Source organism: Cucumis sativus, chromosome 4 (assembly GCF_000004075.3).
Source record: "Cucumis sativus cultivar 9930 chromosome 4, Cucumber_9930_V3, whole genome shotgun sequence".
Classification (NCBI taxonomy): Eukaryota; Viridiplantae; Streptophyta; class Magnoliopsida; order Cucurbitales; family Cucurbitaceae; genus Cucumis; species Cucumis sativus.
Window position 1 is genome coordinate 4203437 of NC_026658.2, and position 12714 is coordinate 4216150.

At 33.7% G+C, this 12714-nt stretch overlaps 1 protein-coding gene across 2 annotated transcripts; it reads right to left on the minus strand.

Annotated features, from left to right (window-relative positions):
- Nucleotides 1-2306: 2306 nt before the first annotated feature.
- Nucleotides 2307-12349, minus strand: LOC101206406 (multiple RNA-binding domain-containing protein 1). Of its 2 annotated transcripts, XM_031884443.1 has the most exons (17): nucleotides 12186-12349; nucleotides 11982-12064; nucleotides 11747-11854; nucleotides 11486-11600; nucleotides 9666-10336; nucleotides 9401-9532; nucleotides 8767-8856; nucleotides 8522-8645; nucleotides 7763-8086; nucleotides 7417-7481; nucleotides 6331-6499; nucleotides 4894-4998; nucleotides 4713-4814; nucleotides 4454-4627; nucleotides 3504-3635; nucleotides 3194-3361; nucleotides 2307-2890 (listed from the first exon to the last, which is right to left on the minus strand). In XM_031884443.1, exons 2-16 carry the CDS (start codon nucleotides 11993-11995, stop codon nucleotides 3206-3208), a joined length of 2481 nt encoding a protein of 826 aa, XP_031740303.1. In that variant the 5' UTR covers nucleotides 11996-12064; nucleotides 12186-12349; the 3' UTR covers nucleotides 2307-2890; nucleotides 3194-3205. The 2 variants fall into 2 exon arrangements, with proteins under 2 accessions (XP_031740303.1, XP_011653203.1); XM_011654901.2 differs by lacking the exon at nucleotides 2307-2890 and having other exon boundaries at nucleotides 2962-3361.
- Nucleotides 12350-12714: the final 365 nt, after the last annotated feature.

Below are 12714 nucleotides of genomic sequence, written 5' to 3' on the forward strand. Positions count from 1 at the left end.
TTCTAATGGTTCATAAAACATATGAAGATGATGTTGTTTGAACCTCTAGCTTTAAACAAGTTAGATATACAATTATCGGCATCTACGATCACTTTAAGTCATGGGAAGAAACTCGGTGATGTTTTGGGAGAATAAGTTTGAGTTAAAAATATGGGGTTAATGCATTTGAGGTGTAGAGTTTTTAAGATGAAATTCTTCCATATATGTGTAAAATAAAAGAAAAAATAAATACGGAGTTGATCAGTCTTTTTCTTATCTAAGCATTGATCTAATAAAAGAAAAAGTAAATAAATTATTGTTCTATTGTTAGAATTTGAGAATTGTTTGTATTAAACAAAAATCGTTATAGAAGAGAATCAGCACCACATCTTTTTCTTGGCGACAATATGTTATGCACTTTTTTTTTTTACTATTCAAGTGTGCTAAATGACGTTGCCCTCACTACTTCTCTTATGTATCTTTTTAAAATTGTAATGAATGATAATGTATTCAATCTTTAGGGTCATTGAAGAGTCAAGTTGGAATAGCAATTTGTGTGAAGAATTTGTAGGTACTATTTAGGCAATCAAAGTGCTTCTAATTTGTACTTTTTTAATATATTATATATATATATATATATATATATATATATATATATATATATATCATTAGGTGACCATGGTGAGATAATGTATGTGGAAATAATCCATGAAAATTTGCAAGAAAATTAATTTAAAGTAGCTAAAAAGATCATTGCATATGATAGATTTAGGTCAATTAAGGATGTGTTAGAATTATTGTTAGTCTCCTATGTGACATGTTTAATGCTATACAAACTTTGTGTCAAATTTGAATTAAAACCATAGAAAAACTAGCTTAGGCTCTTGATAAATAGAAATATTTGAGGTTCTTTTTAATAGATTCTAATTCAAAGCAACCATGTGTAAAGCGAAATCATTTAGTTTTGAATGTGATGTTGCAACTTATATCACTAGTATAGTATAGTTGTAAAGCATTTACTTATAAAAAGAATTTTTCAAAAAATATTTTTGGTTGAAATTAAATTATTTTTTTTATTATTATTAATAAAGCATATGATAGTGTTAAATCAAAAGTTGATAAGTGAAAATAAATTTGATTTCAACACTTATAAACTTGAAAACTCATAGATAAAGTAACAAATGAAAATCAATATTAATTGAGAGAATAACATCACGGGACTTGAACACATGACTAGTCATATAGTTATGAATGTGATGTCCAACGTATATGACTAACAATTAGTTTATGTTTTAAGGTCCATCGATGATTTGAAATAGTATCTGAGTAATCGATATAGAGCTTCCACAATCTTTTGCTTAGTAAATGCATCCATTTTGGAAATCAAAAAATTCAATAGACATCATGCATGTCGTATGTTGATTGATACATAGGCCTAAAATAAATTGTTATTCTTTAACAGTGGAGGGGGGATTTTATGAGATCACTATAATGAATCTCATCTCAATAGTAACTTGTTGATGAATTTCCACCTTATCACATAATACACTAAATATGCTTATTGGTTGAATTATTGGAACAAGAACTTATATATAGACATATCACTTTTTATCCCCACCACATTAATAGATTATATTGTTTTGGAGTGATTTTTGGTATTTTCTTCTCTTTTTTTTCTAATTCAAATTTCCTTTTTAAGAGTGATTTAGAAGTAGTCTTCTTATGGAGAGGGACAGGTTTCATCTTTACACCTGTTCTTTCAACTACCAATCTACTAAAATCAAAGATACTGTTCGACATTATTAGATAACACAATCATCAAAAGAACTTGAAAATATAGCAAAACTTTAAAATATTTGTAAATTTTGACAATTCAACTTGTGATTTTTCTATAATTTTATGTTGGTTCTTCAGTGCACGTGTTTCCATCACAAATAGCTTTATTGTGGTTAATTATCACTAATAGCAACTATCATTGATATCCAACTAACGAATGAGATAGTAACTTTTGTATTATATATGCAATTATCACATACTTGTACTATATATGATATTATATTAGACTTTTGTTTACCATTCATGACACCAACCATTAAAATTAGCCTCAAAATCCTGTTCTTTTTTTAAAAAAAAGTGGCAATGAGCCTCAAAATCTTCGTCTAGCCTGCCCCGAAATCTTCCCTTTTGATCTATTTTATGTAAATCGGAGAATTGGACAAATCAATTATTGTGCCATAGAATGATTATTGCCTTGAAAACAACTGCCGCAAGAAGTATTTTGCACTAATACACCTGATTCTTGTATAGAAGTATTTTGCAACTGAATAATAGAAAATGTGAAGGGTCTTTAGTTATTTCAGCCTCTTTTTTTGATAAGAGACAAGTATATTCATATAACAAAACAGAACATCCTAAGGGCGAGGGATAAGAGGGCCCTCCCCGGAAGAAGCTAAAGAGCTAGGACATAATGGCCTTCCAATTGTTGAAAATCATAGAAAGGCTATAGTTACAAAAGTGTTTGGTGTAATCCGTACTCCACCAAGAGGCTGTGTGTTGAACCACAGTCCAAAAAGAATCAAAAGAATTAAATCTATCTTCAAAAATTCTGCTATTCCTTTCTTTCCAAATGCTCCACAAAAGGGAACGCGACGCACATTTCCATAAGATGTTTCCTTTAGGGCTGTAACCTCTAATATTAAGACCTTCAAACATCCATCTATCAATCTTGCTAGGAAGGCAAAACTCCAAGTCGAAAATACCAAACAGCGTGTTCCAAGCTTTTCTTGTGAAGGGACAATGTAGGAATAAGTGATCCAAAGTTTCCTCATCTTTAGCGCATAGACAACACATCGAGGGGCTAAGCAATGTGTTCTGAATTTTTTTTTGTAGTTTCTCATGGGTGTTGAGGCTTCTGTAAGCAAGCGACCATAAGTAACATGCTCAAATTGGAAAGTAACAATGGCAAATGTTATATGAACTAAAGAACATAGAATATGTAATGACTTGAACTATACGTATATCTAAAAGAAAATAAACATCAACTATACTTTAGCCAAGTTCAAAAGAGGAAAAGGCCAAGTGTGGTTCCTGTATTCAATAAACAAAGCAGATCCCATGGAACAAAAGGGGGGCCGGAAAACAGGATATGGTACAACAAATTAGCAAATACAAAACAAAATTGATCATACATTTCTTCTAAACTACCATCTCAAACCTTAAATATGATTTAATCAGTTCTTTGCAACTTCATCCTATCTTCATCAAAGTCAGCCATCTGCTTCCTCTTCTTGGACACGATTGGATCTTGATCGTTGCTAAACTGTGCAGCTGTTCGAGCCCTTAATTCTTCCAAGCTCTCGCCTTCCTTTGCTCTCTCTAATACCTGGTAGTTGTGTTTATAAAAAGAGAACAAAAAATATGTCATTGGTTCGGATTTTACACTCTGCTGCTGTAAGCCTGTAACTCAAGCACCTTATATGGTAATAAGTGTGGCAGTTGATTCACAAGATGAGTTGAAGACTTACAAGATGCCGACCGTACAGATGGGTGTTTGAAAGTGCTTGAAATGCATTTTGAGCCTCCTGCTTTGTGACAAACTCCACAAATGCAAAACCTCTATGTTTTCCAAACTTCATTGGCAGTCTTAAGCTTTTAATCTGAGAAAAGACAAATATTAACATTGAGCAAAAGAATCACGGGAGAAATACAAAATGACGACAAAACTTGGATCATGTTTGCTGATAGAACCAATTAGAGGTATAAAGTTTTTTCTTCTTTCCTAAACATTTTATTTAGGATGGCTTTAAATAAAGTGTTTCTAAGAGAAACATTCCAACTATGAGCGTTTTTCCAAGCAATAAGTGTTTTTTCCCAACTTTACCCTTAAGTTGCTTTTTATTCTAATGAATTTTTTTTTAAAGTGCTCTATGTTTGATAATATGGAGTTCCATCTCAAAACCAATTGACAATGAGAGGAGTAGCTCATCTATATTATATATTATATGGAGTGTGAGTCTCCTTGGTTTTTCCAATACGGGACTCTTAACATCTCCAACACTTTATATTGCCAAAAGCACTTGTCACTACCAAAACTACGCCAAACTCACAAGAGTATATCGATGCCTTAGATGAAGAATTGTGTTCAGATCCAAGTGGATGAAAGCACAATATGAAGGTTTATATGGATATTATACTTATGGTGTGTGGTTTTGAAATTATCTCCAGGTGAAATAAGGCACACCAAATTAATGAAAATATTAGATTTCAACTTGAATGATATAAATACCCTATGAAAATTACAAAAAAGGCAGCAGTAGCCAGTCACATGCTCCCATCTCTTCAGGTTGATGGGCTTTGCCTCATATCGATCATAAAAGTTGACAGCATGTCCAGTTAGAATAGAACTTTCAAATACTCTTAAATAGTGATTTCAAGGAGTTAGAAACCTAGATTATTAACAGAGAGAAGGAATCACCTGCCCATACGGACTGAAGAGTTGTCTTAGATCTTTCCCTGTTGCCTCAAATGCCACATTTCTAACAAGTAACTTTGTCGAACTCTGTTCCTTGTCTACTTTTCTTTTCCCTTGATCATCCTTCTTAACATTACACATTTGCAAGATGAGGGCATGGCCATCCAAAACAGTTCCCTGATACAAAGAAAGGAATTAAGGAATCTAATTTATTTATAAACTGACGAGAAATGTAAAAAAATTGCTTGGAAAGGACAGTCACCTGCAAATTACTGCAGACACTAGTGGAAGTCTCCACTGAATCAAATTCCAAAAATCCAAAACCCATCGAGACATGTTGTCCCTTTTTTACATGCTTCTTAACCTGGCAACCAAGAAATATAGCTAAGAAACAATTGAACTATTTGGGACCAACAAAATGAACTGTTGACATCAAGGTATACCTTGGCGCTCAATATTTTTCCTTCTTTCATGTGTTCACTAAAATGGTTCCTCAAACTTTCATCAGTCGTTTTAAAATTGAGGTTCTTGACGAAAAGAGATCGTGACTGAAGAAAATAGAACAGAAGTAAAACTTAAAAGTGAATAAATAGACTAGATAGACAAGATAACTAAGCTCCCATGTTAAAAAAATTAAAGAAAATGTATGGCTGCTACATGAAAGATACAAAAGTAATTGATGCTTAGATATATCCTGTTCCACTGGATAAACATTAGTATTACAGAGTATCATCAACATTTATTTCTCTTCATTTTATTGTCCTTGATTCTAGTTGAAAGAAAACATATATAACAAAGAGGACTCATAAAAGAATAAGATGAATAATCTCCATAATAACCTACCATAAATAACATGAGATGCACACACATACACACACACACATACACATAGATATATGTATACATATGCAAATATATGAGTGTATATACATATATGTATATATATATTGTTTGTGGGTGAGGGGACAACACTTGCCTAAAAGGAGGTATCAGATACCTATAAACTAAGATAACGAGATTTTTTATGTAAAGTACTCTGGATTAGGAAGGTAAGCTATACAAAATTCAAAATAACGAAACCAAGACTTTTGACTAATCAATATGTTTCTGGCATTTGCATTTTCCCACACGAGCAAAAGAGAGTTCAAAAAACCAACCGAAATTGAATTTTACAGTAATGAATAATATTAATAGGTTGGTTTCATACGAAAATGTACTTAGGCAAGTGCACCCCAAGTTCGCAACTGACAGATAGCATGTGTGGGCGTGTGAAAGAGAGATGCCAGTGAACTACTTGTTAATGTGCTCTGACAGCATCATCAGTACATGAACATGTGTAATGAGGAAGCATACTCTCCAAGATTTAAACTAACTAGATCAACAATGGAGTGGACAATTATTGCCTGAGGGCTCAGGCTTCATCCTAGACTATAAGGGATTGTTTGGAGGAATTTGGGATAGTAATTGAATGAGTTTGTAATGTAATGTAATCCAAAATCCATGTTTGGATTGAATGCTTTGGGCCCTATTTGTAATACTAAACTCATTATGTTCTCATAAATTTTTATCCAACCCTCTTTTCCACCATATTCACACTTTACGATCTCATTTCCATTCAGCCCTCTACTAGTCACACGTTCTAACACCCCTTAAATTCCCAATAGTCTTGATTACAATCCAGCCAATCCCTAATTGCCTACTAGGGGTCATCCACAATGAGTTAATGTTAAACAATGCACATTCTATTCATTGACAACCAGATAGAACACAACGTGATCGGCAATTGTCTAATAAATGACAAAAGGACAGAATCACCAACCATCGCAATGGAAAAACAACAAAAGCTAGGGGAAACAAGAGGAAGGCTCATCAAAACAAACCTCAACCCTATCAGGGTCCAAATCAACATCTGGTATTCCTTCCACTGCCTGCTCCAACATCACTCTCCTAGTATCACCTTCACCAACTTTCTCGTCCTCCACATTGCCAGCCATTGGCTTTTGACTAAGAATATTGTCAGGAGCCCATTCCAAATAAAGTGGAGCATCCCTAGCATAATGCCAAAATGAAAGAACCATTACTTACTTTTAAGGAGAAAAGGCAACTATTCTTTGTGAGTTCAACCACATATGGGAGTAGAAATTCAAGCATCTACCTTCCGATAAATCATATAATACCTTAACCATTGTTTGCAAAATAATAATAATAATAACCCTCCCCACATGCACACAACTACAATATCAAGTTCGAGAACAATATAACACACATTAACCTCAAAATAGGGTAAAGACTAAAGTTAGCACTTGCATTCGTGCATCACGATTTTATTTGACAAACACTTAAACTCGTATAAACTGCACAAGATATCATTTCAACGTAATATGTTCAATTTATTACAAAGTTTTCAAAGCACAAGGAGCGCTCCAAATCCAGTGCATGTGCAACAAAACTTTTGATCAAAGTAAAACAAGGGGTACACATACTAGCATGAGCTAACTAAAGGACAGCAAATGAATAAATATTAACCACCCTTCCCATTTATGCTATACAACAAAAACTTCTACATGCAGACAAATAAGAAAAGTCTTTTCTGGAAAACCCATCTACTCATTGTCAATTATACTGCAATTACTCTCTTCAAGTACACAATAAGCACATGACATAAAATTCTGAAAATAATAATAATAACAATAATCGCTGATTTCTAAGGATAGTAGAATTCCCAGAAAAGTTAGAATCTATGAAATTTGTCAGATACCAATATTATTTTTGGTATTAAACTGTTCTTAGCTTTATATAACACAAAAACAATAAAAAGAAATATCAATAAGTTTTTATCTTAAGGTGAAGACAGCATAATGTCCTTCAACCTATGAAATCTGCATGCTAAAATGCAACTCGATTAAGCATATGCCATAAGATACAGGAGAAGTTCTCAAACATTTAATAAAATAGAATGAGCTCACTTGTAACGCTTGTATGCTAATCCTTTAAATGCAGCACGGGCCACAGACGGCTCAAGAAAAATAACCTGTATTTCACAGTATAGCAGTTCAAAGTTTAGAAAATAGAAGATCAAATTAAGTAATCTAATAAAATACGTCACTGACAGTTGAAAGATTTTATCAGTGCCACCAAATTGAATTTGCTTTAATCAGCCCAGCTAATAAAAGACAGCCATCAATAAATCAAAATTGGTAGGCAGATAAAATCATTCATATTTGATTAGTCGTACAACTGTTTAGAGAAATCATCAACTCCACAAAATATTAACTCCCAAGTATAAATATATAAATATATTGCAATAATTACCAAAGCCAATATCTTTGTTGATGGAAGAATGATTTTATCCACACTCCCAAATTTTCCAAACATATTTGCAAGTTCTCCTTGAGAAGAACCATAAGGCAAGTTTTTCACAAGAAGGATATGATTGCTTCTTTTGTGTCCATCAGCTTTTCCAGAGGCAAATTCCTCTAAAGAAGCAACATTAACTCCAGCATTTGTGAGAGCCTTCTTTGTCTCTGCAACAACTTGAGTTTCACCCAAAGCAACTCGTACAGCAAGGTCATCAGCCTCCCTGTCCAGTAACTCCCCCTTACTAACACCGTATTTTCTAGCAATATTTTCAACAACCTACAGATAAAAGAAAAACATCAAGGAGCTTGTCCGCAAGCTCACAACAGAACTTTACTATTTATAAAAAGGAGAGTCGTAGAAAACATTGTGTTTCATATCATGTTATCAAATTTCAAATGTGTTAAAAAAAGGTTTGTTAAATAAAAATCGCTTTTGCTTTAAGTACCATTGAAAAAAACGTTAATTTAAAGTATGTTTAATATAGATTTTTGAGCAATTCTAGACAATATTTTAAGAGAAGATGCTTAAACTTAAAGAAATGTCAAACATGCCCTAAATCTCCCTTAGAAAATGTCTCCTACTCAATTCATGTGTGCAATGGCTTTTGTCCATATAGAAAACAACTAGTCACCTTATGCATTTCTTACTTTTTCTTTTCAGAAAATAAAGATCTAAGCAAGTGGAAAGAAGTAGCAGCCTAGGGTGACATACAGTATCAGGCCGCATGAATAAACTATTCCATGCTCTTGTATTGCCACTAGCTTCAGATGTTTTTCTCTCTTCCTCTCTCTTTTTCTGGAAGGATTTTGATCTTTGGCCCTCTAAAATATTTGCCCTGTCGAGTGAACAATGTTCTCCATTAAACATATTTGATTAGACAGAAGGGAAATGAAAATAGCAATAGAATTCAAAACTGTGCAATACAGGCACAGAGAACATACAGCAATGGAACTTACTCCGGTTTCTCGAGTGTTTTTTTTAGTTCAGCAGGCATGACATGCAATAATCGCCCTTGGAATATTGAGTTGTCCAATTCTTCGAGTGCCCTTCAGTTAAAATATAATTGAAATTTTCTATTAATAGGTCCAATTGTTTCAAGAATGTACAAGTGACAAGCAGATGGCCAAGCATACTCCTATTATTTTATTTGAAGTTCTTTTTAAATGGAAAGAAATCTCTTCATTAATAATATGAAATGAGACTGATGCTCAAAGTACAAGAGAATTATACAATGAACAATGATAAAAAGACCTATAGTTCAAAAGGTGCACCCGGGCATCTCAACTAGGTTAACACCCTCTTGGCACCTTCACTATTTCTGAACAGAATAATCACAAGCTAAATGGATCTAAGACAGCAAGAAAGAAGAGGAAAGTCACTATAAAATATTCATATTTTCAAATTTCAAATTTTCCCAAAGATATTCAAATTAGCCTAGTCCAATAATGCGGCATAGAAAATTTAAAAAGGTTGAGATTAACTAATACATCCCCAATCTGGCCATCAAATCCCCATGAAATACAATATGTCAAACAAAGACAAGTAGGAACAATGAATCTAGTGAAATATGTTCATTCACCAAATAAATACCTTTTTGCAGATTCTGGAAGAGTGTAATGTATATAAGCAAGTCCTTTAGATCGTCTTGTATCTTTATCAACTACAAGGTGCACCTCTGAGACCGTGCCATATTTTTGGAAGTGCTCTTCTAACTCTTCTTCACTGATGATCAAAGTTCAAATAACATCAATAAAAAGAAAAGAAAATCCTTTAAGCAGCAAATATGAATATAATATAAATAAATAAATAAAACAAAGAATTGGCACAGTTGAACAATCGCGGAAAGGATTATTACGTTGTTGCATATGGAAGATTACGAACAAAGAGTCGGCCACTCTCCAGCATTTCATCTTTCTTATCTTCCAGAGTTGATGAGGACTTCTCCATGTGATGTACATCTGCGACATCATCACAGTGATCGGAATGGTCCTCTTCTCTGGCCTTTATTTCTAGTGGTGACTTGGAATTTACCATCTGAACATTCTTTTTCTCCAACTTTTTCTTTATAGATTCACCCTCATTTTTAGCATCCTCATTGATATTGTCGTTGTCACTGGACTCTGAATCTGACCAATTTTTCATCCCCCTGTTTTTATGCAATGAAGTTTGCATTTCCTGAGCTTCATCCTCATCAGTATTCACCAACTCCGATCTTTTTCTGTCCATCTTTTTCATTTGACTGGGTTTCTCCTTTCCTTTTCTGTTTTGATCAGCATCTGAAGCCACCAATATGTCATTTGCCCACAATTTTGAATTAATCCGAGGTTGTGTCACTTGAAGAAACTCTTGAATTTTAGGATCATCATCTTGAATACTCAATTTAAGGTCATCTCCCTCTTCTTTAGACCCCAAAAAGTTTGAATTTTTGTCATCTTCTACTTCCATCCCATCTTTAGAGCCTTTTTTTGCTTTAGAATGTTTACTCCAAGGTCGGGGAATTTTTGGATCCCCAACTTTCCATGCACTCTGGGAAAAAAACCAGATTTAGTAATAATCAGAACAACAAGGGCATCTGCACAGTCTGAGGGTTTTAGGTAACATTTCTTCACTGCCTAAGAAATCCAATTTTAAATATTTTTATACAAGCAAAACAACTCAACCAAATAAACTATTGTGATTCCTAGTAAAGATCTCATATATAGAATATATAATACAGAATACATATCAACAAACTTTGCAAAATGACAAGGTATGAGCATTGCGACACAAACCAGTCTGAAAACCACCTTGATAATCACTTTCTTTCCTTTTTTTTCCAAAGTAAACTGAATTCTACACCACTGAAAGCTCAAATACAAAAGAGGACGATAAGCCAACTCCCAAGCTATCACAGAGATTCAAAGGCAACCAAAGATTTAGAAGAAGACGACAATTTTTTTTAGTACAACAATAGTAGGATAAAGGGTTTAACCTCCAACCTCTAGAGAGGGAGGTTATGCCATAACACTTTAGCAGAAGAAGGGAAAAATTACAAAAAATAAAATAAAATAAAATAAAAATTACATCAATTAGAACCTAGGAATATGAACAAAGTCCTAATTCTAAAAATCCATTAAAACTAAACTTCTTCTCTTCAAAAATCCTTCTATTCCTCTCCATCCAACATAAGGCAGTTTTTACCATTTGATCAAAATAACTAAAATGATGTTGCAATTTTCTCCTTAAACAATGGCCACACAAAAGCTAAATGACACTTTATTTGCAATAATTGTAGAAAGAGTTGCACTAAGGTTTTATACATTCTCAAGGAATCAAAGGGCATTAGGATTTAGAAGGCAACTAAAAACTGATTTGCTAAACCAACAGAACCATCAACAAACCTAAGATGTTTGAGATGCCTTTAAACTCCCCAAGATACCGAAAGCCTCTAGCTTTCCACTATCCTCTTAAATTATGTTAGAACATACCTTCATTATAACTCAATTAAAACTCCAACTAATACTTCTCTTCATTACTATGGACGTCTTGGTACCATATGTTTGGAATGAAGTTACTATAGTAGCAAAAATTTCACGAGAAAAAAAAATCCCAGAGCAAAAGAAAAAATATAAAACATCACCAATAATCCAAAAAACAAAAAGATGTCATGATACAAGGGCAAAGAATACAACAGACCTCACAAGCAATCCTATGAGTATTGATAAAAGATTTGTTGAAGTATCGTATTGCTTCTTGAGCTTCATGTTCCGTGCGAAAACCAATGAAAGCAAATTGTCTGCTTTTCCCATCCCTTATGAAATAAAAAATTTAAGAATAAAATACCATACTGTAATCAAAATCTAGTGAGCAAAGTTATAACGAAATCTTGTAAGGATCTAAACGACACAACCAAAGGCAGAAACATTCAAACAAATGAAGAGTGGGTATGAATAATACTTGGTCCGCATAAGCTTAACATCTGTAATCTCTCCTTTTTCAGAGAACAATGTACGAAGGCGATTATCATCAATGTACTTAGGCAAATTCTTCACACATATCCTAGACCTGCATTAGACAGAAAATTCTTAAATTGTCATTTGCTGGGAAAGAGAAACAGTAAGTTTCAAAAGTTCGAGTATTGGGGAGGGGGGTCTATTGAAAAAAAAATCTACTTTTAGGAGGGGGAGCTCACGTCGAATCCATCATGGTAAGTTCGAGGCAACCGAATTGAACCTTATGAATACCCAAGTGAACCCCACAAGTTCTAAATGCAACCTGGACAAAGTCATAAGCGGACTGTGTAAGCCTCTCACAGTGTTTTTCAAGTGAGGGGAAGGACAGAGATGGAGATTAGAAGAATAGCAGAAGCAAGAAGAGAGTAGAAATCAGCTCAAACCCGCAAGGAGAGAGTCTGCAGAGGCGGGGAAAGACGACGGCGAAGCAGCACTCAACGTAAGAGAAGCGGCGGCAACACCGAAAAGCTGACGACACGTCGTGAAGAAGAGAAAGAAGGTGGCGCGCGTGAGACGGAGTGTGAGAGAGATGAATGTTAGGTTTTCTATTTCTTTTATTTTCGTGTAAATATATTTCCCATTTGGGTTTAGTTTTAGTGCCAATTTTTAAAATCACATTTTAAACTTTTTATATAATTTAAATATAATTATGCAATTTAAATTTTATTTACAATTCTTTTTAGAATAAATTCTATTGATATTATAAATCTCTATCATGCTCCATTTTCACAACACATTATTGTCCGTTAACCTTCTGCCATGAATCTTGAAAGTACAATTAAAGAAGAAAATGCAACGATGAATCAAGAGAAAGCAAAAGTCATGATTTTCCTTCGTCGTCACATCCATGAAAATTTAAAGTCATAACAATTAACCGCAAAAGATCATTGTTGAATAAATTAAAATAAAGAT